The sequence below is a fragment of the Penicillium chrysogenum genome, assembly GCF_028827035.1.
Source record: "Penicillium chrysogenum strain IBT 35668 chromosome Unknown utg000004l_segment0_segment0, whole genome shotgun sequence".
Classification (NCBI taxonomy): Eukaryota; Fungi; Ascomycota; class Eurotiomycetes; order Eurotiales; family Aspergillaceae; genus Penicillium; species Penicillium chrysogenum.
The window spans coordinates 4,597,196-4,624,724 of record NW_026622752.1 but is presented as its reverse complement, the minus strand read 5'-3'; the positions used below and the strand labels follow the sequence as shown (position 1 = coordinate 4,624,724).

Sequence of the window (27,529 nt, the reverse complement as noted above, 5' to 3'; positions counted from 1 at the left end):
GCACTAATTCCAATAGAGCATAGTGCGCCGAGAACAGGCTACTGGCGCAATCATGCTTGGTGGTACCCAGGCCAATCCAATGTTCAGAATGCCGCTTCAAGGCGAAGGCCGGTCATCGTCATTGATTCGTCGACTTGGGATCTTGCTGGAACTCGGCTTTGGTGGGAGAATTGGTATCTTGCTTCAGAGCAGCAGGATCAGATCGAGGTAAAGTCTGCGCCTGCTGTTTCTCATATTGAAGTTGCTTGAATGTCGGCTGGAAGGTATAGTAGCCTGAAGCAGATAGAAAATTCGAGATTAGGGACTGATACCAGACATGGGCTGTTTTGCTGTAGAGAAGATTTACCTGTGAAGACACCCACGCCAATAGCGAAGAGGGCAGGGAAGAAATTGCGACTCATTTCGGAGGAATTGAGGTAGACGGCGAGATTTGCACAGTTGGGGGAGGTTGCGGAGGTGATGCGGGAAATCGGTTATCAGTTGGCTGATTAGCACCCGGCGCGTCTGCTAAATTGCTCCGTTGGCACGCGTCAGAATCAAATTCCCTGCTTTCAGACAGTTTGATTAGCTGTTCGACGTTTGATATCCTTGCATTTCGCGAATTTTAACCCGAGAATTATTTCAGTCACGTTTTTATCCCCCTGGGACCACCCAATGACTGCTTAGAGACATGGGGGATTCCCGCCGAGGATGCAAATGGAATCATGGCGACAACGAGGATATGTCCCCGACTCGGACGAGGAAGATGGCTTCGATTCTCTAGATGCTAAGAAGGACAATGTCGAAAATAGCCCTGCTGTCGAAAATCTTGAATATATCGACAACCCTTCATCATCGCCGAAGGAAGGGACGAGAAGTGTGACGAAGGAGCAGCACGAGCACTTCCGGGCCGAGAATGGCTCTATCACACTCTCTGATACGGAGGAAGCGGTGCGAAGGGGCACGAACCGAGCAACTCCTCACTCAACAAATGTCGCGCATGACGGAACGACACCAAAACAAAGGAGGGTACGCAAGACATACGGACTTCGATCGTCGGCTACGAAATCAACGAATCGCCGCAGCAGTGAGCTGGGTAATACCAATGCCTCCACAAAGAACACATCCAGCATATACGATTTTCCAACGTCGTCACAGGAACATGACAGGCCTCAATCGAAGCCCACGAGCCGCGAGTCTACCCCGAAGCCCTTGAAGACCGTACGGCCCTCGCAGTCACAAGATATAGCAGAGCCACACATCTCCAAGGACATCACACAGAGTGAGGCCTCAAGCACTCGGAGCTCCTCGCCTGACGAGTTGGTGCTGATCCCTCAGCCAACTCGGAAGAAAAAGCCTGTGGTCAACCATGTTCAGCCAATCGAGGCTCCGCCATTACCACCACCGCCGCAGGAGGTTTCCGAAGATGACTCCCCGTTATCTTCTGTTCCGTCATCCTTTGGCTCTCCGCCGGACAAGGATTCTACAGAAAAACACGCAGATGATGTGATAGAGACAGAACCAGAAAGACCGGCAGATGGGGAGGCAGATCTACGGAAAGCAGTGCTCATTGAACTAGATGCCAACCGAGACGATGTATCACCTCAGCTTGATATCCCCGAAGAAGTGTTGCGAGAATTACCCCATGCTGCGCAAAGAACATTCCGAAAGCGCAATGCCATCCAAATGCACCCGTACCATTTGGAACAACTTAAGTTCGCCCAGCAGCTGCAGGCGCGGGGCGTCAAGCCTTTCGGTCGACCGGCACAGCAAAGACAGCAGGCTACTGATGAAAGTCAAGAGCAAGATTCATATGATCCCGATGCACCTCCATCAAGCCCTCCTCTTGAAGAGTATCTCCCGCCGGTAAGACATGAACGGCATCGTGGCCCGCAATCTGCTGCGCAAGGACGGGAACACAACGACTCAGAGCATCCTCGGCCATCGCAAGCTCATCTGGCAAAGCGGCAGAAGACTTCTCATTCTGGAACTCCCAAAGATCGTCGAAATATACACAAACCATCAAAACCTCGTGGCATTAGAGACAGCAATACAGCTACTGGGAATCAAAATGGTATTTCTATATATGATCTATCATCTAGCCCTCCACACGCAGGCCGTTTATCTTCAACGTCAAGGACTCCTCGTGCCTCAGAGGGAGGTTTCCGGTTTCCTCGTGGATGGTCACCGCCAGAAGAAGTTGGGAAATCTGGGGCAAGGGAAACAGAAGAAGCCGACCGAGCCCAATCACCTGGTGCCGGTACAGATGATGAGCAGGAAGTACAGTCTATCTCGTCCAACAGCCAGAGTGAAGAAGAAGGAACCAAGTCAGATGCCGAAGAACGTGAAATTCGACGATTCCAACGCATGATCCGAGGAGCGCTCCCTGCGTCACATGCTCGGCTGGATCTGAAAAAACATGCAGACAAAGAAAGAGCCTTGCAATTAGATCGTCATGCTTCTTCGCAACGTCCGGATGGAAAGGGTGTTGCGCGGAAGCTCATTCGAAAGGGTGATCGTTCAAGGCAACCAGCAGCGCAACAATCACGAGGCTTGTTTGATCTTGGAGATTCCAACTCAGATGATGAGGACAATCGTAATGATGCCACAGGAAATGACTCTATAGACAATGACTCTAGCCAAAGGCTGACTGGTTCCCTTGGCCTGGAAGATCCTTTCGCGCTTGAAGGGGGCGAGGTGTCTGAGGATAACCGCATCGACTACATGTTTGCGCCTGTTCCGCGTAACTCAACAGGTCCTCGACACAAAGCGAACAGTTTGAAAAGGCCAAAATCGAAACAAAGTCTGCTCAATGGGGAGAGACAGCCGAAGAGACAACGACAAACCCGGATGACTGATGTCTCGTATGGGGCACGAAGGACCAGGAAACCCTCGACTATCCAGCGACCAAGAATAGGAATCTTGGATGCGCCAGATGTTGCCATCAAGCCTCGCAAAGAGCAATCGCGACTGCTCAGAGTAGCGACTAGACGACCACGCTCACGTAAAGATGGAGGCAGGCAGAGCCCTACTCAGAAGTTCGTGAAACTGGCCTCAAGGGAAGACACAGTGGATGCAAATGAGTCTTTGCGAGATTGGAAAAGGGGAGCTATTCGGCAGGCCAAGATTAGCCCACCTCGCCCCAAAGCTCGCCAACACCGGCATTGGACAACAAATCTTTCAATTCTCAGTGCTCGAGCTAAGTCGAATACTACAAACGACAGGATACCGAACCGATTCCTTGATGCAGAGGCAGACACTGATGCTTCGAACACCAACATAGTAGAACCGGAAGAGACACAGGCGCCACCTGAATCTAGCGCAGGATCAGTCCCGCCAGACCAACCCCCAGTGGCCGTGTCCTCGTCGCGTCGCAAACCAGAGCAGCACGGGCACACATGGGTTATTCCTAGGAATGTTGCCATAACATCTTTGAAGAGGAACACCATTAGGCCTGCGGCAACTAGTTTGGCAGGTCCTGGTAGAGGCCCAAAAATGGTCCCAGCCATGTTCAACCAGTCATTGTCTATTCTTAACCGACACTACAAAAACCAGCGCACATCTCAACCTTATAAGCCGAGCTTGACCTTGGATCGATATGTCTCTGACAGTGGGTCATTGAGTACCGGAGGCAATTCCTCGCCTATGAATGCTTCTGTTGCTGCTGTTGTTGGCGCTTCAGCTGAAGCACGAAATCAAACGCCAACCCCCAAAGCCCCTGTGTCTCGACGGCGGTTGAGGAAGAATCCCCCAACCAGAATCAATCTCGATGCCGACGAATTCCGTCAGAATCCAGATCCTGCTACCATAGTCTCCGATGACTTGGAACCTCCTACCATAACAGACGTTGGACATGCAAATCCTTCGTCTTTCAGTGTCGGCGGGCTTTTCAACTGGCAACGTTTCTATCCGGTGGACTTTGGAGTACCATCCCTACGTGACAACACATTCTTCCATGAGTCTACATTCATAGGAAGCGGGGAATTTTCTCGTTCGTTGCGAATCATAGAGAGGGACTTCGATGGGGATGCCGCTTCATTCCCTATCGAGCTCAGAGACGAGACATTCCAATGGAGTCGCTGGGACGATACAGTGTCATCGGAGATGGGGCAGGTCTTTGACGTGATAATCGATAATGTTGAGCGAAGTGCCGTCACCTCCCCGGAGACAGGCATTACGGCTGCGCTAGGGGTGGCGTCGAGGTTATACAGATTGTTGATCAAATACATCACGGGAAACCTGGTTTTCATCGACCCGGTTGATCGTACGGGGTTTGTCACTAGAGCAATGGGGCTGGTCTCCCAGGTGAGAGACCCGCTGGCTGCCTTTCTGACTAGCGACGAATACAACCAGAACGGGCTTGTCAAAATTGCTTGTTTCAACACGGTCTTCTCGAACCAGATCTATCAAATTGCTTCTCATCGGCTTGTTAGCCCCGCCCTTGCTACTGAAGCTTTGGATCTTGTCAAAATGTCCGCTAAAGACGTTGCAGGCTTGATCACGTCCAAAGTCGGTTCCTCTGAATTGAAAACGTTGTTTAAGGAAAACAACGAGCCTGAACGCCGCGAGTCGGGTATTCGCGATGAGTACCCATCGGTGGAAGCTTATGTCGTCACCAAACATCTTCTACGCAGCTCGGACAACTACAAGGGCTGCTTTGAAGATATTCAGCTCGAGACGTTCAACAATGGACTCATTCGCAATGAAAGGGATGTGGGTAGCCTTGAGGCTGGTTGGCGTGGGATATTCACTGTCTTACCTCTGAACGAAATAGACCTGCTTGGCATTGCGCGCCCTGGTTATCAGTTGACAGGTGTTAATGACAACTGGAAATTAGCCAAACGGCTTCTCGCTCCGGCCCTGGACCATTTCGGGTCCAACTCCAAGGCACAACCCATCTCATACAACAGCTACTGTCGAACCTTGTTCCTTAGATGTCATCGCCTTGTCAATTCGTGGGGGTGGAGAGAATGCAAATCTATCCTGGACACGCTATTCGACTTCTTCGCCAAGAACACCCTTCACAACCTGAAACTTGAGGAAGCTCGTGGCTCACCTTCATTCCTTGACGAACTTGATAGCAATCCTTCTCTGGATGCCCGAGTGGGGGAGCCGTGTTTCCACACATTTCTCAAGATCGTAGCAAGTGGTCTCCGCTTCTTGGCGAAGAGATATGACAAGAAAAAGATTCGAAACTTTGCCTGGCGTCTTTTACCCAACCATGGCCGTGTGTACCCGAAGGAGCAGCCATTGCAGCACGAGGACCTCGATGCACTAAGAAACCACCACGATCTTCTCAGCACCCTGTACTGGGCTGTTCCCGATGGGTGTCGCCCTCGACTGGAGACAATACGTAATCTGGTCCATCCTGCCACTTCACATCGTGAAGCGTGCAGTATCAATCTGCGGTCATGGTCAAGGCTTGTTCGATTCAAGCTTTCTACAGATGAAGAGATTTCGGGGCTTGATCCGTTCGGAGACTGGTACGGCTATTTCGTCACGGAGTTGCTACAACAGCATTCATATGCTCGCAAAGAGATTGAGGCTCAAAACACAGGCGACAATCGGGTTTCTCAGCAGCTTGTCGAGCGCACAATCTCCCAGAACCAACGGCAGATTGAGACCTTGTTGAGCAATGCGCTCAGCGGTCTGCGGATTGCTGTCCAACTGGCTCCAAAATTGGAGCATGCATACAGGCTTGTCATGAGAACCCCCTTTGAGTCTATCCTTACGCTTTTCAACCCCAAGCTCCCGCGCGTGAATGTCGTTGTATCTGAGGCACTGCAGGTCTTGGTGGCATACACCCAGAAAAACATTTCAGCTACATCTACATCAGATGCTCCTGCGGCAGTGAATACCGACGAGGACAGCCAGGAGTTCGGTGACTGGGATGCTATTCAGGCTGTTTGGGACCAACAAAGTTCCCCAGGTGAAGGTATTGAGCATGTAGAGAAGGCTTTCCATCCGGTTGTTTCTCGTCTCGTTTCGAACTGCTTTGGCGAGGACCACTGTCCCGAGGATGCGATCCTTCTTAACGTGGTTGAATGCTGGACGTCAATAGCGCAGGTTCTCGTTCGCCATGGCCTCCGAAACTGGGACAATTATCTGAGCGAGTTCGGCAATGACTCCTGGACGCGGCTTCGACAGACAGTTCAGACAAGAAAATTTGCACCTCTGTTCCTTGCAGAATGCATTGAGAATGACGCACAGATCGTTTCTGAGTGCCGAATCCAAGTTATGAGTATGTGGATGACATCGTTGGTCGAGCGCTCCTCGATGTTGAAGTTCCAACATCGTCTCACGGAGGCGCTTTTGAACGGAAGTCCCGCAGATCCCTTGCTTGCAAATCTTCCGTTCTCTAAGGATAGGAAGATTGGTCGGTATACAATAACATTGGAGGAAATTGGCTCTCGCCGACTGTCTCTCCTCTCAAGCCTATCGTCTAATATGCGTGAGCAACTCCAGGACATGGAACTATCTGGAAATCGGAACTTTTCTGTGACAAAACAAGAGTACTCCGAAATGCTTCAGCGCGTGATGATATCCATGAAAGACAACTATCAGGAGCTAGGTAATGGGACAGCGCAGGCTGTTCAAGGGGAATACGTCGAGTTCGTGCAACGCGTCATCAGTTTCCTTCAGCAACATACCAGCGACATCAAACCCATCGACCCCTTCTTCACGGACCCTGCTTCATTCCCTTTGCCATCTACCGACCCACGCTACATTGTTGCGAAGCTCAAACGCTACGAGTCGAAATTATCTTCCAGCAAAGAGATCCAGACCTTGACCGGTTTCGTCCAGAGCATTTCCGAGCGTGCCGCCATTGACGGCCAACAGTGCTACCTGGTTGACCAGCTGCACACATCGATGAAAAACACGTATGAGGCTGGGGACAACGACAAGCCCACTCTCCGCGCCGTCCTTTTGCAATGCGTGTTTCCAGCGTATCTCGAAGCGACGCTTCCCAACCGCGCCGCCTGGGTCCTCAGCCGTCCCATCATCCAGACCATCACTCTGGAGTTCAAGAACCTGCTATGTAATATAAACACTCTGGATGCATCCTGTGTGTGTTCTGTCATCGATATCATTGATGTCGTATGCCGAGCCTCCTATCAAGCACTGGGTGTGGTCGCCTTACGTCGCCATCATCTGCAAAGTGCTCCAACTTTACTCATGCTTGCCGCCTTCCTTGACATGATCTCCTCGGTATTGCCAGTGGTAGACTACATCGATCGAGCCACCGGCGCGGGGGAGGGTATTCTCACGCACATCGAGTGGATCCGCGATTTCGTCAAAGCTGTGGGCAGATGCCTAGAAAGCACGGATCCAGACCCAGACTCGCTCTCGTGCAATGCCCATGTCATATTCCCTGCGATGCCACCACCCTCCGATAGCAGGAAAACTGAACTCTTCACCACGGCTCACAAACTCGCCTCGACCGACCTGCAACTCTATCTCAGAAAATGGTCGTATCATCAGGATAAGTACTACTTTACTCGTCCTGGTCATGAGTCACAGGAGGTCACAATCGAACCTGAGATTGCCGTTCTGGTGGCTAGTCAGGTTGAAGCGCAGGGGGTCTTTGAGGATGCGGCGAGGGGATTCGTTGATCGTGCAAAGTTTCTGGAGTTACTGTCTTGACCGTGCGGGTTTTCTTTGGTTTTTATATACACGGCGTTCTTGGGGGGAATTAACGTGTCACGAATATTAAAAAGGAATCGATAATGTTATCTTGTACCATATTGACATAGTTGCTGCTGTAATGGAGGCTATAGTTTTCGGGTCCCAATGTACCCATTACAGTGTAAGGTTCCCTAATTGGACAATCTTCCTGGATACTAAGTATATGGCAAGTTGGATCTAACATATAGGTAAATTAGGGGTTTCCAGGATCATGGCGGTCAACGGAGATTGCCTCAGGGGGATTCTATGGTGGCCTGCATATCCCTAGCCCAGGGTATGTACGCAGCCCTAACTCGGTTTGTTGTGCTGTTTGCACTGGGGATAAAGCTCCATACACGTCATATAATGCAGGACTCAGCTTCATCTCAACAGCATCCTCTGAAGTTTCACATTCATTGAATAGCACTCTGTCAGAGTCGATTTCCCCCGTGATGGATTATTTCGTCATTTTGATATTCAGTCATGCGTATAGGCCACGCGCAAAAGCCCCGGACATGGAGCCGGAAGTATCTTCAACAGCGACATCATCGGCGTTAATCCACTATTCGAGTTGTACTCAGCATTTCCATATGCCCGGCACATTCATTTGCCCGGATCAGCTGGCGTATAAAGCCCGATTTGTGCATAGCGCCGGTAATACTCAGCACTACTGTAGCATTTCAACGATTGATTCCTCTTTGAGCGTGATAGACCGACACTAGTCTGGCGACGGTACCATATGCTTCAGAAGCAAAAAGCAAAAAAAGAAAGTTGAATCACACGGAAAATCCGCGAATACTACACAATCTCACGTGGATGTGACTGTTGTCGGGTGTTACAATATTCTACGGGGAAAAGGGAAACAAGTTTTATACTCGCCGCTGAAGTTATTGTTCTGGGGTTATATTGGTATTTCACTTGTCTCGCCTTATTCGTTTGGAGTTTAATGCGTTTGGGGAAGTATAACGTTGTATAATATATATTTTGACTATAGTATAGTTGACGATGAACTATATAATCTGCAAAGAGACCTCGGAAACTCGCATTGAGAGATCAACTTATGGATTGAGAATTCATGCACCTTTCGCGATTATGATTTGGAAATCTCTCTTTAGTGCTGTGGCCATACTGGCACATATTCTCCCAGCTTTAGCTGCCCCAGCTCTCGATTCAGAGCTGTCTAGCCAGTCGGAAGACAAATATGTATTCGCCCACTTCATGGTCAGTATATCAACATAAACACTTAGCATCCCGCGTCATTGACATAGATCCCATATATCTAGGTCGGTATAGTAAAAGACTACCAGCTAGAAGACTGGAAAGAAGACATGACGACAGCCCAATCCATCGGCATCGACGCATTCGCACTGAACTGCGCAAGCATAGACAGCTACACCCCAACCCAGCTAGCCCTAGCCTACGAAGCAGCCGAGCAAGTCAACTTCAAAGTATTCATCTCCTTCGACTTTGCCTACTGGACCAATGGAGACACAGAAAAGATCACAGAGTACATGAAACAATATGCAGGCCACCCAGCGCAGATGCAGTACAAGGGAGCCGCAGTAGTAAGTACATTTGTTGGAGACAGTTTCAACTGGGATGCAGTGAAACAGAACACGCCGCATCCCATTTACGCAGTGCCGAATCTCCAAGATCCGGCTGAGGCTACCACCGGCCCTGCCAAGAGCGCTGATGGTGCGTTCTCCTGGTTGGCTTGGCCTACGGATGGGGGAAATAGTATCATCCCAGGGCCGATGACCACCGTTTGGGACGATAGATTTGTCCATTTTCTCGCGGGGAAAACTTACATGGCCCGTAGGAACCTTTTCTAGCTCTGGTCTGGGAGAGTAGTAGACTAATTCAACGACAGCCGTCTCACCGTGGTTCTCAACGCATTTCAACACCAAGAACTGGGTTTTCGTATGCGAGAACCTGCCGACATTACGTTGGGAACAGATGCTTTCCCTTCAGCCGGACCTGATTGAGATAATCTCATGGAATGGTACACTTCATCTATATTCCCGCAAAATTATCCGGTAAAGTCTTAACCGCTATATAGACTACGGCGAATCCCACTATATCGGCCCGTACTCAGCTCATCACAGCGATGACGGATCATCCCAGTGGGCAACTAACATGCCCCACGACGGCTGGCGCAACCTGTTCAAGCCTTATATCGCAGCTTACAAGTCTGGAGCAAAAACGCCTACCGTGGAAGCGGATGAAGTCGTGTACTGGTACCGACCTACGCCCAAGGGCGTCGTGTGCACGGGGGATACCCTTTCAGCACCGATGGGTGCGGACATGCTTAGTGATAGTATTTTTGTCGCGACTATGTTGACGAGTCCGGGTACCTTGACTGTGCAGAGTGGGAATAATGCTCCTGTTGACATTGAGGTTCCGGCGGGGATTGTTACCTCGAATGTGACTATGGGAGTTGGTGCCCAGTCTTTCAAGGTGGCTCGGGATGGACAGACGATTTTGAGTGGTCAGGGGGGTCTGGATGTCAAGGATAGCTGTGTTCATTATAACTTCAATGTTTATGTTGGGTCGACCAAGGGAGGTGATGGTAGTAACACGACCGGGGCTAGAGGTAGCATGTGATATTATGGAGTATGTCTCGGGGACTGTGGCCACATGTCCAAACTGCACAGTGCGTATTAGAGCATTTATTGGAGCAGAACTTTTCTACTGTATAAGATTGAACCAGATTGCACAGCATATGACATTCCTTCATTGTGCAGAGCTAGACAGTAAATCAAACAAAAGCATGCTCAGATTATGAACACACATAAGGAAACATAAACAGAACCTCCCGGAGTAGACGCCAAATGGAGCCAGAGCAACCCAGCCAGGCGAAGCCAGTCCCTCGACCCGCAGGATTGGTGGCTATGCAATTACTTATGACCCATGACGAAGCAAATCCACTTAAGCCGCCGGGCCCCCGGCACCGGCTCCATTTCCGGTATCCTGGCTGCCGCGGCGATGGAAGGGATGCGATCCGAAATGGAAGACTTTCTTCACAGCATTGGTAATGCTGTTCTTCCTCCTGCCCTGTGGCGCCTCCTCGGAGCGATCCGTGTTTTTCTTGGGCACAGAGGCATCATCAGCAAGAACAATTGATGTCACAGCTGGCTTTGGCGGCCACTGCCCGTCTGCTTTCCAACCTTGAACCATGGCTTTGGTCAAATGGGCGAGGTTGACGGGGACGGTGGGGGTCATGCCTTGCACAACAACCTTGGTGTAAATTGAAGGGTAGATTGCCGGATTGATGCTTGCGCGTACTGGATTATCGTTTGAAATAAAAGGCGGGGCAACAGGGCAAAGTGGTTCATCAAGCTCTTCTTCCACTTTCTCCTCTTCCGTTTGGTCTTCCACAGCCGGGAAGGACGTAGGTTGAGTAGGCACCTTCGTGGCAACTTTCTGATCCGGTTCTGTGATGTTGGTCTCTGACGAGGCTTTCCGTTTAGCTCCCTCCTCTGGCGCGGTAGACAATCCTTCCTCCTGATCCTCTTGCTGCCCGGAGGTCATATCCACTCGACTTTGGAGCTCCTCACTTTTCTCCCGATCCGCAATAGAAAGCGACGTCTCGGTCCGGACTGCTAGGTCAGAAGCGCCAATACCCTCGCTACCCCGACCAGACAGCGCTGCAGATTCGGATGAGCCAGAAGAAGTCGCATCGTTTCGCCCCAAATTCACACTATCGGACTGATCTGTTGTGTTCGTCTGCGCGCCAGCCAACGCGCGCTTTGCCTCCTCAGCCCGAATCTGCCGCCGAGTCTTCGCGCCACACCACGCATCGCGCCTGGCCATCCATACGCGTAGTCCTTCGTTCCACGCCATTTCGTCATCTATTTGTCGACGGCGTTTGCGACGCCGCTCGATGCCCGCATCGCCAGGGGCGAAAGCTGACGGGTCATATTCTTGCTCGCTATCTGAGCTCTGTGGCTCGAGTTCCGAGGTCGGGGTGTCGAATTCTCGGACTCGCCATTCGCACACTTCGCGGTTGTGGCAAAGGGTACCGTCGGCGGACGACGGGGAAGGAACGCCGGCCTCGAAATCCCAGTCGTTTCGGACGACTTCCTTGACAAAGATTTTAGCCTCGCGAACTGAGGTATCCCGAGAACCGGTGGCCATCATTTTCGCGATCTTTGAATGTGGGGGGTTTGCTCGGGTGAGAAAGTGGGGAGCTCTGTAGCAAGGTTTTCTTGCTTGGCCGAGGGTTTTCTTGCCGGTGCACTCCTGATGTTCTCCACTAATCAAAGATGCAAAAATTGGGAAATGCCAGCGAAGCCAAAGCCACAAGAAAAGCAGCCTTTGGAAGGTCTTTGCGAGGTCAAAGTGGCGGGATGATCAGACTCGAATGTCATAAGGCACGTGCCCCAATGCGGAGATACAAGCCTCCAACTCTCTCCGCCCTTATATCTTGTTATGTCTTGTTCCTCGGTCTGTTCACTTCGGTTTCCAACTCGAAAAGTTTCTCGTTTGCTCTAAACTCCGATCTTATACTCTTACAATGGGAAGCACAAAGCGATTGGAGACAATTGAAAACAAGGAACCTCCCCTATTCAGCCTAACATATGGAGTGACGCAACGCCAAGTGGTGCTATACATCCAGTGGTGCTGTTAATCCCTGCCCATAGCTCGCGCTATACCAACCTTGGCAGCTGCTTAGACGAAAACGCGGAGTTGGCGTCGCAATTTCGAACGCTTTGCCCTTGCCGAGGCATATCAAGGAATTTAACTGAGCATGATTTCGAAGACAGTTCAGAACCAGCGGAATCAACATTTGATCACCTAATACGCATACTTTGTTACCATGTTGTAAAGAACACTCTTCATGCAGTGTACTTTAGCAACGCCGATCATTTCCCTAGACCCATCTATGCCTGGCCCCCACTGACTTCCTTCAAGACAACCTCCCATTCAAGCTCTTCCAGGATATCCGCATAAACCGAGACATTGACATCTAAAGCTCTTTTGAATTGCTGCATACTGCTAGCGTAGAGCATGCACAGCTGCAGCGAATACAGTCAGTACCTTATGGCCAGCCAATGAACCCGAGTTAAAAGACCAATTACCTTGATAGGCGCGTGGCAAGGACCCCAGTGGACAAAGATGGTCTTGGTACTACATAGCCAGTGACTGAATTAGCGACACGATCTTCCACTGCTCTCGCTGGAGCAATCTCTTACCGCTTCCCTTCGCTACCGAGGTCATACTCCATGTCGTAGATGGCATACCGTGGAGCTGGGTTGCCGTCTTTGTCGACTGCAGCTGATAACTTCTGACGGAAGAACTCGTAGTCTTTTGCCGTAGATGTTTCCTCGACTACGATGCTCTTGTTGTCGTCGGAGATCTTGTAGATGATGAACTTGGGTCTGGTGGATTCTGGGCCTGTTCGGAGCTGGTTGAATGCAGATATGCATTCGTCTGCGACGGAAATACTGATGCAGATTGTTAGTTGACATGTTCTCTGTGGATGCTTTGTTGGGACTGTAGAAATACCCCGATGGAATCTGCAGAAATCAAGGTGTTAATTCTTATATTGACTGCTTGTATCGGATCTACGTACCGACATGTTGGGACCTGGTAAGTAGTGCCCTGCAGCAAATTTACGCAGCTAGAATAGATAGGCTGAGCAGGTATCTTGTGGTGGATGGAAAGTTGTTAGAAGACAGGAGAAATTGGCTACTTTTCTTGCCTTATATCACTAATCTTACATGAATCCCATGTGTTTTACGTGCTGCCTGACTAGGCTGATATATTCTATCTCAAAGGAACGTAGAAAGAAAAATGTCTTTGGTATGTATAGGTAGGAACCCGGTGCATGTGCAACATGGAATGTCTCTGCCTGTGGCTCTATCATCATTGCTTCGCGATACGGACTCAAACTGGAAAGGATAAGATATATTTCAATCGGTGGATTTCAAGGGATCGTAGATAATAAGTATCCAAGTATGTTCCAGGTTTGAGTCAGCTAGAAATCTATGAGTAGGCATATATAACTAGCTATGTAGTTAGGTAGTTCCTCACCGATATACTATATCTCAAACCATTAATATACACTTGTGTACACGTACTCACCCATATTGAATCCTTGACCAGGTGAATGTATAAATTAAAATCCACAAACCAAGCAAGGTTGGGATGCTGGCAACGGAAGCAAGTTATTTGAACAAATATAGCTTAGCGCTTTGTTATTGCATCTAAGACGTTCTTTGCTGTTTACATGCGTGTCACCAACCCAATTGCTAACGGATGATTCACAACCCAGAAGCGAGCAGGGGTGAGTGACGAAAGGATAGCCCACTGCAAAAGAACAAAGTACCTGAATATGGAATGATGCAAAATTCGTATTGCCCAAAAAATGGATGGCAGTATATACATTTTGAGTAATGGTACAGGTCTATCGTATCGCTAAAAGTACATAGGGAACCTCCCATTTCCCCAATCCACATAAAATAACCCAAAACAAACCGGCAAGAAACCGGCAAGAAACCTCGAATGAAACAAAATCATGTCCGAACACGCGCTGAATCAGCCGAGGCATTACCACTACCACCAGGAATGAAACCCCAGCCAGGACTCTTCTGACGGCGACCCTTCCGGTCACCATACTGCTCGTCGAATTTCCGAATCGCTGACAGCGAAGACATATCCTCACTGATCGAAGCGCTGATTTCTTCCATTCCGCGCTCGAAATGTGCCCGGGTCAGGACGCGGCGCTCCGGGTAGGTATATGGCTCATCACCGGTGTGCTTAGCCGCAGCGTCGTTCTCCTCGCGAACGCAAGCCAGAGCAGCCGCCACCGACAGGTTCTTCAAATCGGAACCAGAATACAGCGGCGTGCGTCGGGCGAGTTCGGCAAGGTCGACGGAGGGTTCGAGCTGTTCCTCTTTCAGGTGGATTCTCAAGACTGCTTCGCGGTCTTCCTCGGTTGGTAGATCGACTAATAGACGACGGGGAAGACGGCGGAGAACAGCATCGTCCAGATCGAAGGGCCGGTTTGTGGCAACCATAATGAATGCTGAAAGGTCGTTCATGCCGTCCCACTCGCGCAGGAACTGGTTGATCAGTTCGCGGTGGGAGGTGCGGCTGCTGGTTCCGGTGCGCGAGCAGAAGATGGCATCGGCTTCGTCAATGAAGACCACGCAGGGACTGAGCTTCTTGGCAAGCGTGAAGATCGCTTTCACGTTCTTCTCGCCCTCGCCGACGTACATGTCGTACACTTCCGAACCGCTGACTTCGAGGACTGTTGCTCCGCTCTCGCGGGCTACGGCTTTGGCGAGGAGAGTCTTACCGGTGCCTGGAGGTCCGTATAAGAGAAGGCCGGGGATCTTGTCGGTGGCGAGGACACCATATGTGAATGCCTCAGGGCGAATGAGTGAGAGGGAAGTCAGGGTCTTCAGGGCGTCGATGGTCTCGGGAGGCACATGCACATCGTTGAATGTGGTTCGGATGCTTTTTGCGTCAACTACACCGTTGAGTAGCTTTTTCTCGTGGGTGTTGCACGTTTTGCGTAAAGAGCTAATTAGTTGCTCTCTGGTCTGCCCCGCTTCCGAATCCTTCTGTTTCGGTGACTTCTCTTTCAGCCATTCATTGGTGATTCGATCGCTTCTATCCATGAGCTCGATTCCACGTCGGATGTGCTCAAACCCAAAGGGCTCCTTGGCTTCAGCGCAGCCAAGTGCAAGTGTAGAAATCCAATGCACTTGATTGTATGACCAGTACCGATCCTCGATTCCTGATTCTTTGATCGTCGAAGGCTCCAGCGGCCAAGAGCGGTCACTCAGGATGTTATCCTTTACAGGCAGAGCTTGTTCATGTAATCGGAAGCGAAGCATGCTCTGCAGGTGGCGGATATTGATATCCATGGTGCGCTTCTTTCGGTCTTCGGCGAAGACTTTTTCAGCTTCTTTCGAGCCCATCGCAGGGGTGATAAGCAAGGTCTTCGAGAACTGATCATCGAGAACATTCTGCAGTAGACCATCACCATCTTGTGAGGGCGAGTGGTGGATTTCCTGCGAGGTAGTTCCGATCAACAGAATCTTGGACCCTGCCGCTCTCCGATCTTGGATGACTTTGTGTAAGAGTGAAATGAATTTGGACCCCTCTCGGGTGTTTTGGATGTCACGGTAATCCTGGATATGCATAATTATGTCTCGAGATGGCAAAGCCTTGCTGAGGTCTGTTTCCGCACTTTCTGCTGTTTCAACGGGAGCTGGCAGCGCTGGTTGACCCGATGAGCCGAGGAGCTCATTGACTAGTTGAATCCACCGAGTTTCAGCGCGCTGACCACTTCGCGAGGCGCCGGCCCCGGGATCCGGATCCGTTTGGCCATTGATCGACCCGCCGAGAAGAGTTTTCAGCCCAAGCCAGTTGGGAAGAGGGATATCACCGGCCTCTTTGCTGCTCTCGATTGTGATAAACCGAGGAGCGCTAATATCGCCGCGCATACCACGGGGTCCACCTGCCATTTCAGTCGCGTCATCCTCACCGTCTCCTTCGGGATCTTCAATTTCCGACCATGAAGTTGTGACGGATTGCCGATAGACATCATAGCCGAGAGATCGAATGGGCGAAGTTATCCCAACATCCGCGAGGTCTTGCTCGCTGAACAATTGTGCAATATCCTGCGCATTAAGGGTCACCAGGTCAGTGCCCAGCTCGTGGGCAAGTTTCTTCACCACCGCATCTAGGAATGGGATGCCATCGCTACCCGGGTAGTGCAGCGCCAGATGCGTCTTCTTTACCGAAGGCTCCTTGGCATATTTGGCAGGTGGTAACCGTAAGCCTGCTTTAACGGAGGCCCGCAGCTCTTCCCACGTTTCCTCGGCCACCGCATACCGATTCTCCGCCGCGGTCGATGGTTCACTAGATGCAGACGGGTCGGAGTCTCCCCCGAAAGCCATGCTCTCTGTTTGCACCTCCTCGGGCTCCTGTTCCGACCCTGACTTGGTTATCCTAACCTGTTGGTGCGATTGTGTAGCGCGGTCTTTGCTGCTGTGGGACACCGTATTGTGTTCGTAGAACCACGGGGGAACTGTTGCCGTTGACGGGCAAGTCTGCTGTGAGGACTTCCGGTTCCTCATCGCTCTGCGTACGGCAGATCCGTAGGCTTTCGTGATCGACTTGCCCGAGTCGGGGGAGGGAGATGTCGCCGGTGTGCCATTGTCGGATATATTTTCACTTTTGAGGGAAGGGTCTTCCACAGCATTCCCTGGTACTGTAGACTCGGTATCGTGAGGATCTTGGGATGGTGACGCAAGCCATGTTCGTGACAGATGGAATCGTCGCGTGGACAGCGGTGCGGGATAGCGGCGGCGAGCAACAAATCGACAAGGGCGTGCAACTGACAGCCGGACTTGTTGCATTGACGAATACATCCGGGACACTGTCACCGGAGATTTATGTGATATCGCCGAGAGTACTTGATATATGCACCAAGTCGCGAGTGGCCCTATCGGGCCCTATGAAGGAGAAATCATGGATCACGTGATTCTGAGTTTTCTACTATTTGCCGCCGCGTGGTGTTATTACCTTTTCGACGTGTGCTATATACAGAAAGTGCTTTGAGCTCAACATTAGAAACTCCTCAAGGCTTACGTGCACATCTCCATTCCATCCACGGGCGTACGGTTTACTCTCTATGTATCGATTCTTCAGTCGAGGATCCTCGTACCCGCTTCGTCTCCACCATGACCAATACCAACACTTTCGTCAATCTTCAGTTTCTTGACCACAACATATGAGGATTAAGGTTGACATTTCTAATATGGCCCTATGAATCTACACAGTAGTGTGTTATCACAGTGCTATAGGAGCGACTATGGCCAGCCTCAAACTAGGCCGAATCTATAACAGTAGTCCGCTGTTTATGCAGCTTCTAACTCTGATAATCTAATACAGTTGGGGTCAATTGTCAAGATGATTATGTTATATTCAAGATAAAACTATACTGTCTTTTCAGATGCATGCCTTTTCCACCTCCAGTGCTATACGATAGCACAGTGGGAATGATGATGGAGGCGTCTACATGCACACCTACGCGTGAAACGTGCAGGAGCACTTCACTCCATGCGGCATACGACCATGTGGGATTCCTGCTGCAACTGATGTGGGCCTCCGGTAGGGCTACCGTAGTAGAAGACGGCAATACGTGGACCATAACAGCGACCGCTTAGAGACTTGATAAGGCCAAGCCAGAGGCCATCGTCCCCATATGACATTTGCACCTCATCAAGAATGGTGTCTACATCAGCAGGCCGCCGCCTCAAGACAATCTCCTCGCGACAAGGTGACGCGATTCGTAGGCACCGAGGGTGACGGGTCCTCAGATGTCGGGTTATTACCTACAGCCTCACTGAAACATATCGAGATGCTCGTGAGTGTTAATCTCTTAGGGTACCGTCTTGTTGCATGCTGAAAATCCTACTATGCGTAACAGGGCTGTTATGTCAGTGCCCAGACACAGCTCTGGAAGGCTCTTCCAGAGTTTACTTCCGACATCACATCGTGACTCAGATCATCTATATCTGATCTCACCCTCTTGAGATCAATGTTTCTACTTAATATCATCCCCCACTCAGGTTTCGAGGTCCGTAAGGATAAACGAGAGAAGCCACTCATATTCATTTCACTTATGCAACCATCAGATTGCCTTCCTAGCCTTCTAATTTATCTCGGCCACAGGTAGGGCTAACCAAGAATCCGCGCCACCATCATGGGTTTTTTTAGTCGATTGGGCATCGACTCATCCAGGCCGTAGGTGCTCAACAGCTCAGGGCAGACAAAAAGACTGTTCTTGTTAGAGCGGCTACCGGTTGAGCTCTTATAGCCAATATCGGATTTGCTCTTCCCCGAAGATATCTACTGTCTTGCGTTGTGTAACTCCCGCAATTTTGTGGCTCTTGGTCGTCAAAGAAGCAATATCAAATCGCCCGATGGAAAAGGCAAGCTGTCATTCCGCTTCCTTCTCCATAAATATGAATGGTCGGAATGCTACAAGCCATCATATCCGGGGCTCCTCTCTGGTCACTCACTCTCTTGTGTGCGAAACATGAAGTGGATGGCAGGTTTATGAAACATACGTGTGAGTAGAAAAGAAATATATTCTAAATAGCTATGATCACCAATATTGCTGCTAGATGGTAGACCAAGGTAACCTATCCTAGTTCCTGCAAGAATGAGCTACATGTTTATAGAAGACGAAGGTGTAGAGATGCCAGTGTTGTATTCTGCCCCTGGTATTGCGTGACACTTAAGAAGGTATATAATCGCAGGCAAGCGAAAAAGGTCAAGAGGAATGCCACAGGGCAATACAAGTTGGTTCTACTTTAGGCAGAGGACCCTTTTGGTGCGTATGTTTGTGGCGCTGAATGGGACACCGATATCGATAATATGGCACTAGTAGAGGTTCATTAAGCATATTTTAGGTATTTTGTACGAGCTATAAGCTACAAGAGACAAGACATTTTAAGTTTCTCAAAGAAAAAAAAATTTCAAGCATTCCACAACTATATATCCAGACAACACACAGGTGTAATAGCGAATTGATCATCAGAAGGAAGGCAACGGAAATCTCTACACGGTTTTGCGCATTCAGAACAGGTCTGTGAGTTTACATCCGAAAATTTTTCGTCACTTGATCAATTCGCCATTACAACAGGCGATATCCTTTTATGCATCGTGGTTTGCGTTTTGCGTTTGTTGCTAGACTGAGAGCAATGTTAGTGAGTTGCTCAAAACAAAAACATGATCAAGATGCATTGCAATAAAGAGTTCTCAGACAAGATATACTGGCAAGTAGCAGACCAACCGGGAAGGGAGGTCCGAATTATCTCCGCAATGTCGATTTGGAGGGTAAGAAGTAATGGGTTTTGTCATCCTTGAACGGATAGGAAATGCAAATGCAGGAAGAATAAGAGAAAGGACTAAACTCACGTTAAGCACGAAGATGCTAGCACCTGATCTGTCAGGTTAGTGGCGAGATTGAAGCATCGTAAGATGCTGGCATTGGGTCATGCTATCCTCAGAAGTCAGGTGCAATCAACATCAAGAAAGCTCCGGAAATCTGAGCAACAAGAAACCACAATGCCAAACATAATTCACAGTAGTGATTGCAGGCCTCAAAGATGGCAAAATGCACTATACTGGAAGTGAGAATGTCTCCTGAAGAGTCTTCACAGTCATGCAGAGAAAAGAATGAAAGACAAAGAAGAAGATGAAGAAGAAGGAAAAGAAAAAAAAAGTTGTGAAGAAAAAGCCGCGAAACGGCCACGTGATCTCCTGATTAGGGATAGTGTGTGATTTGGACTTAGCGCAGGAGGGAGACAGAAGGGAAAAAGCCTCAAAAAGGGAAAAAGAAGAAAAAAAAAGAACATCTTGAAAGATGGAGCTTATACTTTAAGATCTATACAATCTGCCCGATCTCATTGTAGTTTTTTTTCTTCTCTCTCTTCTATCCCTGTTTTCTCTCTGGATTAATCGCGTTGTCGTCTCGGTTAGATCCTCCACCCTACGGACCCGGATCCTCCGTCCCCAGTTCTCTCTCTCCCACCGGGCGATCATCCTTAATTCCTGACTTGGGCGTTCGCAACACCTTTTAGCCCCCTAATATCCAGATCCTTTAGGAAACTACCTGTGAGTTGTGCCTCTTTGAGATATTTTGACTGTTTTGGGAAGCCCAGCCCCTCCACGCCTCCACGCCTCTCTCCCCTAGCCCCGTCACTTTAACCTTCATCCCCGACATCTTCTCTTATCACTCCCCACTGACCGCTCACTTCTCCCGGAAGGCAAAAGATTCATTGCGCGGGTGAGTGACTTGGCCAGGAGGCCCCCGATCGATATTTCAGCACCTCGTGTCTGCTGAATACCGGTCCAAGTCGCTCGCTACGTCTTGGCCCATCCCCGAACGCTAAAAGCGGCCTGTTGTCTTCCCACTCCAGTCGCGCTCCACGCCACGTTTCGCCCACCATATTTTCGCCATCGCGAGCGATTGTTTCTGAAGTCCCCCATTTGTGGTGACTTCGTTGCTCAGCAATGATGATGACGCAGCCGTTTCCTGCCCACCAAGGCATGCCACAACATGGGTTTCCCCCCGGTCACCCGATGGCCGCGCAACATCCAAATGGACACCCGGGTGCTGGAATGGTACAGCAAATGCATCCTGGTGTCTCTGCACCGGGAGGACCTCAAGTCAGCCAACCGGCGATGATGGGCGGCATGCCCCCGGGCGCTGGGACAGCTGGTCCTGGTGGCCCCGGCCCAAATGCTCATGCCCTCTCCCATCTGAATCCCGCGCAGGCGCATATGCTTCAGAACCCTCAATTCCCACAAAATTGTTAGTATTCCTCAAACCTCCTAGTTGCTTAACGCAATGGTGTGTGTGAGATGTGATGTTACGGAACACGCGATCGGCGCCCTCTGCGGTGACTTCTTTCCCCGCTATACCCGCGTCTCCTCCAGCCGTCTTTCACGATCACATACTTACGTTTTCTTTATCAATCTATAGTCGCGAATAATCCCCATTTATTACACCAGCAACAGCACCAGCAACAATTAATGCGGCAACGAATGATGCTCCAACACCAGCAGCACCAACACCAGCAACAACAACAGCAGCAGCAGCAACAGCAACAGCAGCAACAAGGTCTCCCTGTATCAATGCCTAATGGTACACAAGGACTTAATGCTGCTCAAATGGCTGCAATGCAAGCGAACCCTGGAATGCGACCCGTCAACATGATGCACCTTCAGCAGCAAATGCCACATGGTCAGCCGCCAAGTCTCCAGCAGCAGCAGCAATTTTTCGCTATCCAACAGGCCCAGCAGGCTCAACATGCTCAACAACAGGCAAATAATGGACAGTCTGGCCAGCATACCCCGCAGCGTACATCAGCACAACCCCCGAATATGCACGAACAGAGTGCGACTCCGCAGTCGCAGCATGGTGGACCAGGAGGCGGCACACCGCAACCCTCTCAAACCTCCCAGCCACCATCCACTCAACCCCCGCAGTCCCAGGGGCCGCCTCAAGGCCAGCCAACTCCTAATCCCCCACCGCAGCAATTGCCGCAGTCTCAACAACCGGGTCAACAGGGACAGGCTGGTCCGCAGCCGCAACCTCCCCAGAGTGCCCAGGGACAGCAGCCGGGTCCACAGAATCAGCAGATGACGGCCCAGGAGGCTCAGTTGAAAGCACAACAGCACCAGAATGCCCTTATGATGCAGCAACAACAGCAACAGCAAAGGAAGAATAACGCGATATTGACCATTCATGCCTATGCCGAGCATCTGGGAAACTTCCAATCCCGCAATGAAGCACAGGATCTCCTATATTGGCAATCGTTTGTCGATCGTTTCTACTCCCCTGTAGGTGTGTTGCGGCAAGGTGTTTGGAACAGCACGATCGGATCTAAACAATTCGAAATTGCGACTCCCGCACTGGCGCGTTATTATTTGACCCAATTCACCAGCGGGATTAGTCATATTCAGATGGTTGTGGAAGGTGCTCGCGAGCGAGAATCACAAAATGGAGGGCATTACGTGGAAGCTCCGAAATGTTCATTCATCTATTGGTTCAAGAATGAGTGCCAGGTACATCTCCTATCTCATGGTCCGTTTATTTGCAGCTCGCTAATGTCTATATCTTTAGCTTTTCACTAATGGCACGCTGCGCGCGCACTTCGATATGCACAACAAGCTTGAGATGCTCGATATTAATGTCATCAGCCACAACGAGTTCATTCCGCGGTCTTTATTGTTAGCCATGGAGGCGGATTCCCAAAAGCAAAGTCCGAAGGTCGCGAAGAACTCAAAACGTGCCTTGCCTAAGCAAGCACCATCACTAGTGCCAGATTCCAACGTGACTGCCAACGGCGTGCCTACTCCAGTCATGGGATTCATGGAAGTGGCTGAAACCATTTCTGCAATGCAAATGTTGTTCCAATTTTCGCAGGCAAATCCCCAGCTATCACCTCCTGACGCTTTGCGGAATCTCGTCAACACCCTCCAATCGCAAAATCCCAATCCAGGTTTTGTGCCACCTATGCCTATGAACCAGGGCATGAATCCAGCTATGAACCCCGGTATGAACCCAGGCATGAATCAGGGTATGAATCCGGGTATGAGTCCGGGCATGAGTCCGAGCATGAACCCCGGTATGAACCCAGGCATGAATCAGGGTATGAATCCAGGCATGAATCCGGCGATGCAGCCAGGTATGAGTCCGGGTATGAATCCAGCTATGCACCCAGGCATGAATCCCGGTATGAATCCGGGTATGAACCCGGGCATGCAACCCATGCAAAACGTTCGGGGACATAGCATGGGCGCTCCGTCACAGTTTGCCTCGCCTGCCATGGCCCATCTTGGTCTTCCTGGGCAGCAAGGCTCGCCTCATCTGACTGGTTCAGCGCATGCGAGCCCAGCCCAAAGCAACCTTGCCGGTCCCCCAGGAATGCAACCACCAATGCAGCCGTCCCCAGCCGGCGTGAACAACAGTCCAAATGTAGGTGGCAACAAACGTCGCCGGGCAAGCACCGTCAAAATGGAATCCGAGGACGGTGGTGGAGTCGAAGCTAACGGCGCTCCGCAACAGGGCTCAGGGAAAGTAAAGGCTAGCCCTCGGGTGCCGAAGCGACAAAAGGGTGCCGCCGCCTAATCAGGTTGGGAGTTTGGTTTGATTTCCCTTGGTTTCATTTTCCTCGCCGTCTCAAGCGGTGCAGGACCGGCGTATGACTGGATACCTGGGCGAGGCATGCCACGCCCGCTCTTCTGTTTAATCCTCATCCAGGCCTTTCGTGAAAGACCTATCTTTTTGGCACATGACGACTCAATTCACAATTGGCGGGATTTAATCAGTGCTTGAGGCCCTCCCATATTCCTTGGCTTGGAAATGGCGTCCTCATCGATCCTGCTCAACTCCGACCTAATGTACTCTATCTTCCTTTCAGCGTTTCCTTGGTGGGCTCGGGATCATTGCCTGACCTTGCATGTTTTCTATCTCTTTCCCGTTCGGTTTTCATTTTGATCCTTTTTGCCGTCCATGTCTGGGATTTTAACGACTTTTGGATTGGTCTTTGTTTAGGCTTTTGCCACTGCTCGCCTTTTCCTTGGCAGTCTGTTCATTTATTTTTCTTCTGGACAGACAGAACTATTGATATCCGTGTTTGGCGAATGATATGGCGTCCGGCTCTTACGTTTCTTTGGGAACTACGTCTGCGTGCATAGGGGTGTTCTATGTTCCATTTGGCTTGACATCTCTGCCCCTCGGGGTTTATCCTTTCTCTGCCGCTGCTTGACGAATCCATAAATACCTGCTTTCCAATTACGATGCATCGTAGTTTGTACAATTCAGGTATGCCGAAGTATGTGCTCTATAGCTGCACATATAGTGTGGTTGATATTATGGTGAAATTCCTATGTCTAGGCATCTTTGGTTGCATATTTCTCTAGGGACCCCAGCAACTATAAATCTCCACATCGTGTCTTATGCAAGATAATAGTATTACTTTAGTGAAATAGAGACCGAGCGGCGAACTCGGCCAACATTAGCATCGGCGAATTGATAATATCGACCACAAAGCTCGGCATTCGTTATCTATCGGTTCCCCACACCCCGGCCTTCCAAGGGATAGAACTGTCCCTCATTTGGAATTTCCTCTAAACATCCTCTCTTATTTGACTTGGTATTCACATCTACTTTGGTTAGAAATGGCACACTCTCACTCCCACGACGGCGGCATTGACCACTCCCACGATGACCCCTTCAACGGCCACGGCCATTCCCACGATATCCTCGACGGTCCAGGCTCGTACGTCAACCGTGAGATGCCTCTGATCGAAGGCCGAGACTGGAACGATCGTGCCTTCACTATTGGTATCGGCGGGTATGTATAGGAGCCCTCATTCCATGCCAATGCATATCCCTTCGAATTCTCATCTATAGATGCACATGGTCACTAACACGTGAATGTATCCGAACAGACCCGTAGGATCCGGCAAGACAGCCCTGATGCTAGCGCTATCTCGCGCCCTTCGAGACGAGTACAATATCGCCGCAGTCACGAACGACATCTTCACAAGGTAAGACGGAATTCCCCGACTCCATCCACCAACCCCACATCCAAGACAACAAGATTCATATCTACTATACCCTCATACATACCTCCCCCAAAACTAACCGCCCAAATAAAACAGGGAAGATGCCGAATTCCTAACCCGGCACAAAGCCCTAGCGCCGTCTCGCATCCGCGCCATCGAAACAGGCGGTTGTCCGCACGCGGCAGTGCGCGAAGACATCAGCGCGAACCTCCTCGCGCTGCAGAAGCTGCAGAAGCAGTTCTCGACGGACCTGCTGCTGATCGAGTCCGGCGGTGATAACCTGGCTGCCAACTACTCGCGCGAGTTGGCGGATTTCATCGTCTACGTGATTGATGTTGCGGGTGGTGATAAGGTGCCTCGTAAGGGTGGACCGGGAATCACGGGGTCTGATCTGCTGGTTGTGAACAAGATTGATCTTGCTGAGGCTGTGGGCGCGGATCTTGCTGTTATGGAGAGGGATGCGGCGAAGATGAGGGAAGGGGGTCCGACTGTGTTTGCGGTTGTTAAGCATGGGAAGGGGATGGATCATATTGTTAATTTGATTATTAGTGCTTGGAAGGGGAGTGGTGCTTATGATGTTAGTTTGCAGAGGTGGAAGGATGGGGCTGTTAGGGGGTCTGGCAGTGTTGATGAGTAGATGGTGTTTAGATGGAGTCCATTCAAACTGGATGACTGGACATTTTGGATAACCAACTTTGGAAAAGTAAAAATACGCAGTGCAGTTGGAAGGTCAGGATATTTATAAAGTTCAATATATTCAATGTTTTAAAAGTAGATGTTGCACACGTTTAACTGCTTTTTCCCTCCGAATACATATTCCCCGAGAACGCCTGGAATGCAGCTGTCGCCAAAGCTCCAATATGTCACAGAAGCCGCGTGTGGGCTGGGTATCTGGTTTGGGGTAGAGGATGTTCCTCTACTGCTCCACAAGATGTCAAGCAAGAAACAAACTCAGTGATCTCATTTGGCGAACCGGGACAAAGCCGGTCCCAGATCCTGCTGTTCCTGCTTGAGCTTGTCCTTCGTACGAGCAAGATACTCCTTGCGCAAAGTCTCGGCCTTGACGCGCTTCTCGTCGATGACGTTCTTGCCACCCTTCTTGCGGAGGTACTTGCGCAGGGCACTGTTGCGACCACGACCCCGGTTCTTGATCTTCTCCATATGATCCTCGGGCTTGTGGTCCGGGTTGCGCTGCTCCTGATACTTCTTGTCGCTGACGGTATCGAGCTTTCCAATGACGTTCGGGTCGAGCGAGATCATATCCGGCTGTAGCTTGGTGAGCAGCGAGTGAACCTCGTGCTCCTGGCGCTGTCGCACGTTCTCGTAAGGGTTGGCTTCCAGCGAGTCGAAGTTGGGCTCGCCTGCGCCGGGAACAATGACGCTGGCGAATCCTTGGTCGTGTCCTACGCCAAGAATATCTTCGTATGGGCACCAGCGCACGTTCTCGATGCGCTGCCCGTCTCCGCCCCATGCCATGTATGGGCTCTGCACTTTGCCTTGGTCGGCTTGCGCGGCGTCGAAAAGACCTCGCCATACGCTCATTTGCGTGCCCCAGCCGACTGCGGTCAGGCCGCGGTCGCTGATCGCCACAGATGCACCGGGCTGGTAGCATGAGTATGAATGCACCTCGCGGTACATGCGGATATCCCACACATTCATTTTTTGGTCTTGGCCTGTAGAGACCATGTAGTGGCCTGTGCGATCCATTGCCAAGGACCGGACAGGTCCCTGGTGCACTAGGGCCTTTACGAGGGGAGTCTGAGAGTTGGGTGACCAAAGGGTCACGGTTCCATTTTGATGTCCGACATGGAGGATGGCATTCCATGGGTTCTGTGCGAAAGCGGTGGGTTTACCCAACCGTGTAGGTAGCTCCGCGACGGTTTGGCCGGTTGAGGTATCTGTGTATTTGAGGTGGCCGCTCATTTGCTGCATGAAGGACTGATTAGCAGGGGGCTCTAGGGAACCGAAGAATCAAAGATACTCACAGCGCTTGCGAGGAGGAAATGATATGGGAGGAATTCCAGGAAGAGCGGTTCCAGGTGCTTGCTCAGACAATGAATCTCCGTTCCCTGGTGGTCGTAGATATAAGTGTGCTTCTTCTGCGCCACAGCGAAGAACTGGTTGTTATGTAGCCAGCGCGCATCCCGCACAGTCTCGTTCAACTGTAACTCGCAGCCCAGTTTGCCCTCGCGCCAATCCATCGTCGCAACATGTCCCTTCCGTCCCGCCAGCAGCAGGTCACGTCCGTTCCGGGAGTAGTCCATGCGGTAGGGGCCCATATCAGGAAGCTTCAATTCGAATCCTTTCTTTGCAGTCTCGATACCGACGCTCTCCCGAATCTCATCCTGGCGAACTTTGTACGTCCGCTCGAGTTCACCTTCGGGTTCGAGGAATCCTTCAGTGTGCTCCAGCAAAATCTCTGCATCCTTGGCTTGAAGGATAGCCTCCTTGTGCTTGAATTCCTGTCTCTTGAGATTTGCGCGCAGCTTCTTGTCCCGCGCACTCTTCGCATTGGCACCTTTGCCTCGTCCGTACGTTTTCTCGGCTGCTGCAAGTCTCATCTTGGCTTCCTGGTCACCCTTGGCGACAGCCATGTTGGAGGCTGAGTCGGCCATTTTCTGGCAATTTCTCGAGTTCGTTTGCAAAAGAACTCAGGAAGATAAGAGGGCGGACGAGAAGCGTAGCTTCAAGAAAAAAAGTGTTTTGCCCAAAATTTCGCCAAGATTTGCGCTCACCGCTCGCTTATCCTCCACTGGCGAATTTTGATTTCTTATCG

The 27,529-nt window shown here is 50.6% G+C and overlaps 10 protein-coding genes across 10 annotated transcripts; 5 read left to right on the top strand and 5 right to left on the bottom strand.

Moving 5' to 3' along the window:
- Positions 1-118: 118 nt before the first annotated feature.
- Positions 119-401, bottom strand: N7489_007709 (uncharacterized protein; the record flags this gene model as incomplete). The annotated part of the gene is made up of 2 exons (XM_056713459.1): positions 119-273; positions 347-401. The coding sequence occupies 2 exons, from the start codon at positions 399-401 to the stop codon at positions 119-121; spliced, it is 210 nt and encodes a 69-aa protein (XP_056567174.1).
- A 289-nt stretch (positions 402-690) lies between these two features.
- Positions 691-7,623, top strand: N7489_007708 (uncharacterized protein; the record flags this gene model as incomplete). The annotated part of the gene is made up of 1 exon (XM_056713458.1): positions 691-7,623. One exon carries the CDS (start codon positions 691-693, stop codon positions 7,621-7,623), a length of 6,933 nt encoding a protein of 2,310 aa, XP_056567173.1.
- Positions 7,624-8,736: 1,113 nt separating this feature from the next.
- Positions 8,737-10,248, top strand: N7489_007707 (glycoside hydrolase family 71 protein; the record flags this gene model as incomplete). Its single annotated transcript, XM_056713457.1, has 4 exons — positions 8,737-8,865; positions 8,928-9,339; positions 9,515-9,646; positions 9,704-10,248. The coding sequence occupies 4 exons, from the start codon at positions 8,737-8,739 to the stop codon at positions 10,246-10,248; spliced, it is 1,218 nt and encodes a 405-aa protein (XP_056567172.1).
- A 324-nt stretch (positions 10,249-10,572) lies between these two features.
- Positions 10,573-11,784, bottom strand: N7489_007706 (DUF4050 domain-containing protein; the record flags this gene model as incomplete). The annotated part of the gene is made up of 1 exon (XM_056713456.1): positions 10,573-11,784. One exon carries the CDS (start codon positions 11,782-11,784, stop codon positions 10,573-10,575), a length of 1,212 nt encoding a protein of 403 aa, XP_056567171.1.
- Positions 11,785-12,527: 743 nt separating this feature from the next.
- N7489_007705 (actin-binding ADF family protein) lies at positions 12,528-13,225 on the bottom strand (the record flags this gene model as incomplete). Its single annotated transcript, XM_056713455.1, has 5 exons — positions 12,528-12,662; positions 12,726-12,774; positions 12,840-13,091; positions 13,153-13,163; positions 13,220-13,225. The coding sequence occupies 5 exons, from the start codon at positions 13,223-13,225 to the stop codon at positions 12,528-12,530; spliced, it is 453 nt and encodes a 150-aa protein (XP_056567170.1).
- A 937-nt stretch (positions 13,226-14,162) lies between these two features.
- Positions 14,163-17,021, bottom strand: N7489_007704 (ATP-binding protein; the record flags this gene model as incomplete). The annotated part of the gene is made up of 1 exon (XM_056713454.1): positions 14,163-17,021. One exon carries the CDS (start codon positions 17,019-17,021, stop codon positions 14,163-14,165), a length of 2,859 nt encoding a protein of 952 aa, XP_056567169.1.
- Positions 17,022-17,869: 848 nt separating this feature from the next.
- Positions 17,870-18,166, top strand: N7489_007703 (uncharacterized protein; the record flags this gene model as incomplete). The annotated part of the gene is made up of 2 exons (XM_056713453.1): positions 17,870-18,031; positions 18,095-18,166. The coding sequence occupies 2 exons, from the start codon at positions 17,870-17,872 to the stop codon at positions 18,164-18,166; spliced, it is 234 nt and encodes a 77-aa protein (XP_056567168.1).
- A 2,522-nt stretch (positions 18,167-20,688) lies between these two features.
- N7489_007702 (uncharacterized protein) lies at positions 20,689-23,311 on the top strand (the record flags this gene model as incomplete). Its single annotated transcript, XM_056713452.1, has 3 exons — positions 20,689-20,989; positions 21,161-22,245; positions 22,304-23,311. The coding sequence occupies 3 exons, from the start codon at positions 20,689-20,691 to the stop codon at positions 23,309-23,311; spliced, it is 2,394 nt and encodes a 797-aa protein (XP_056567167.1).
- Positions 23,312-24,363: 1,052 nt separating this feature from the next.
- N7489_007701 (urease accessory protein UreG) lies at positions 24,364-25,390 on the top strand (the record flags this gene model as incomplete). Its single annotated transcript, XM_056713451.1, has 3 exons — positions 24,364-24,539; positions 24,637-24,735; positions 24,850-25,390. The coding sequence occupies 3 exons, from the start codon at positions 24,364-24,366 to the stop codon at positions 25,388-25,390; spliced, it is 816 nt and encodes a 271-aa protein (XP_056567166.1).
- Positions 25,391-25,713: 323 nt separating this feature from the next.
- On the bottom strand, positions 25,714-27,368 carry N7489_007700 (WDR46/Utp7 family protein; the record flags this gene model as incomplete). The annotated part of the gene is made up of 2 exons (XM_056713450.1): positions 25,714-26,679; positions 26,739-27,368. 2 exons carry the CDS (start codon positions 27,366-27,368, stop codon positions 25,714-25,716), a joined length of 1,596 nt encoding a protein of 531 aa, XP_056567165.1.
- Between the last annotated feature and the right edge of the window lie 161 nt (positions 27,369-27,529).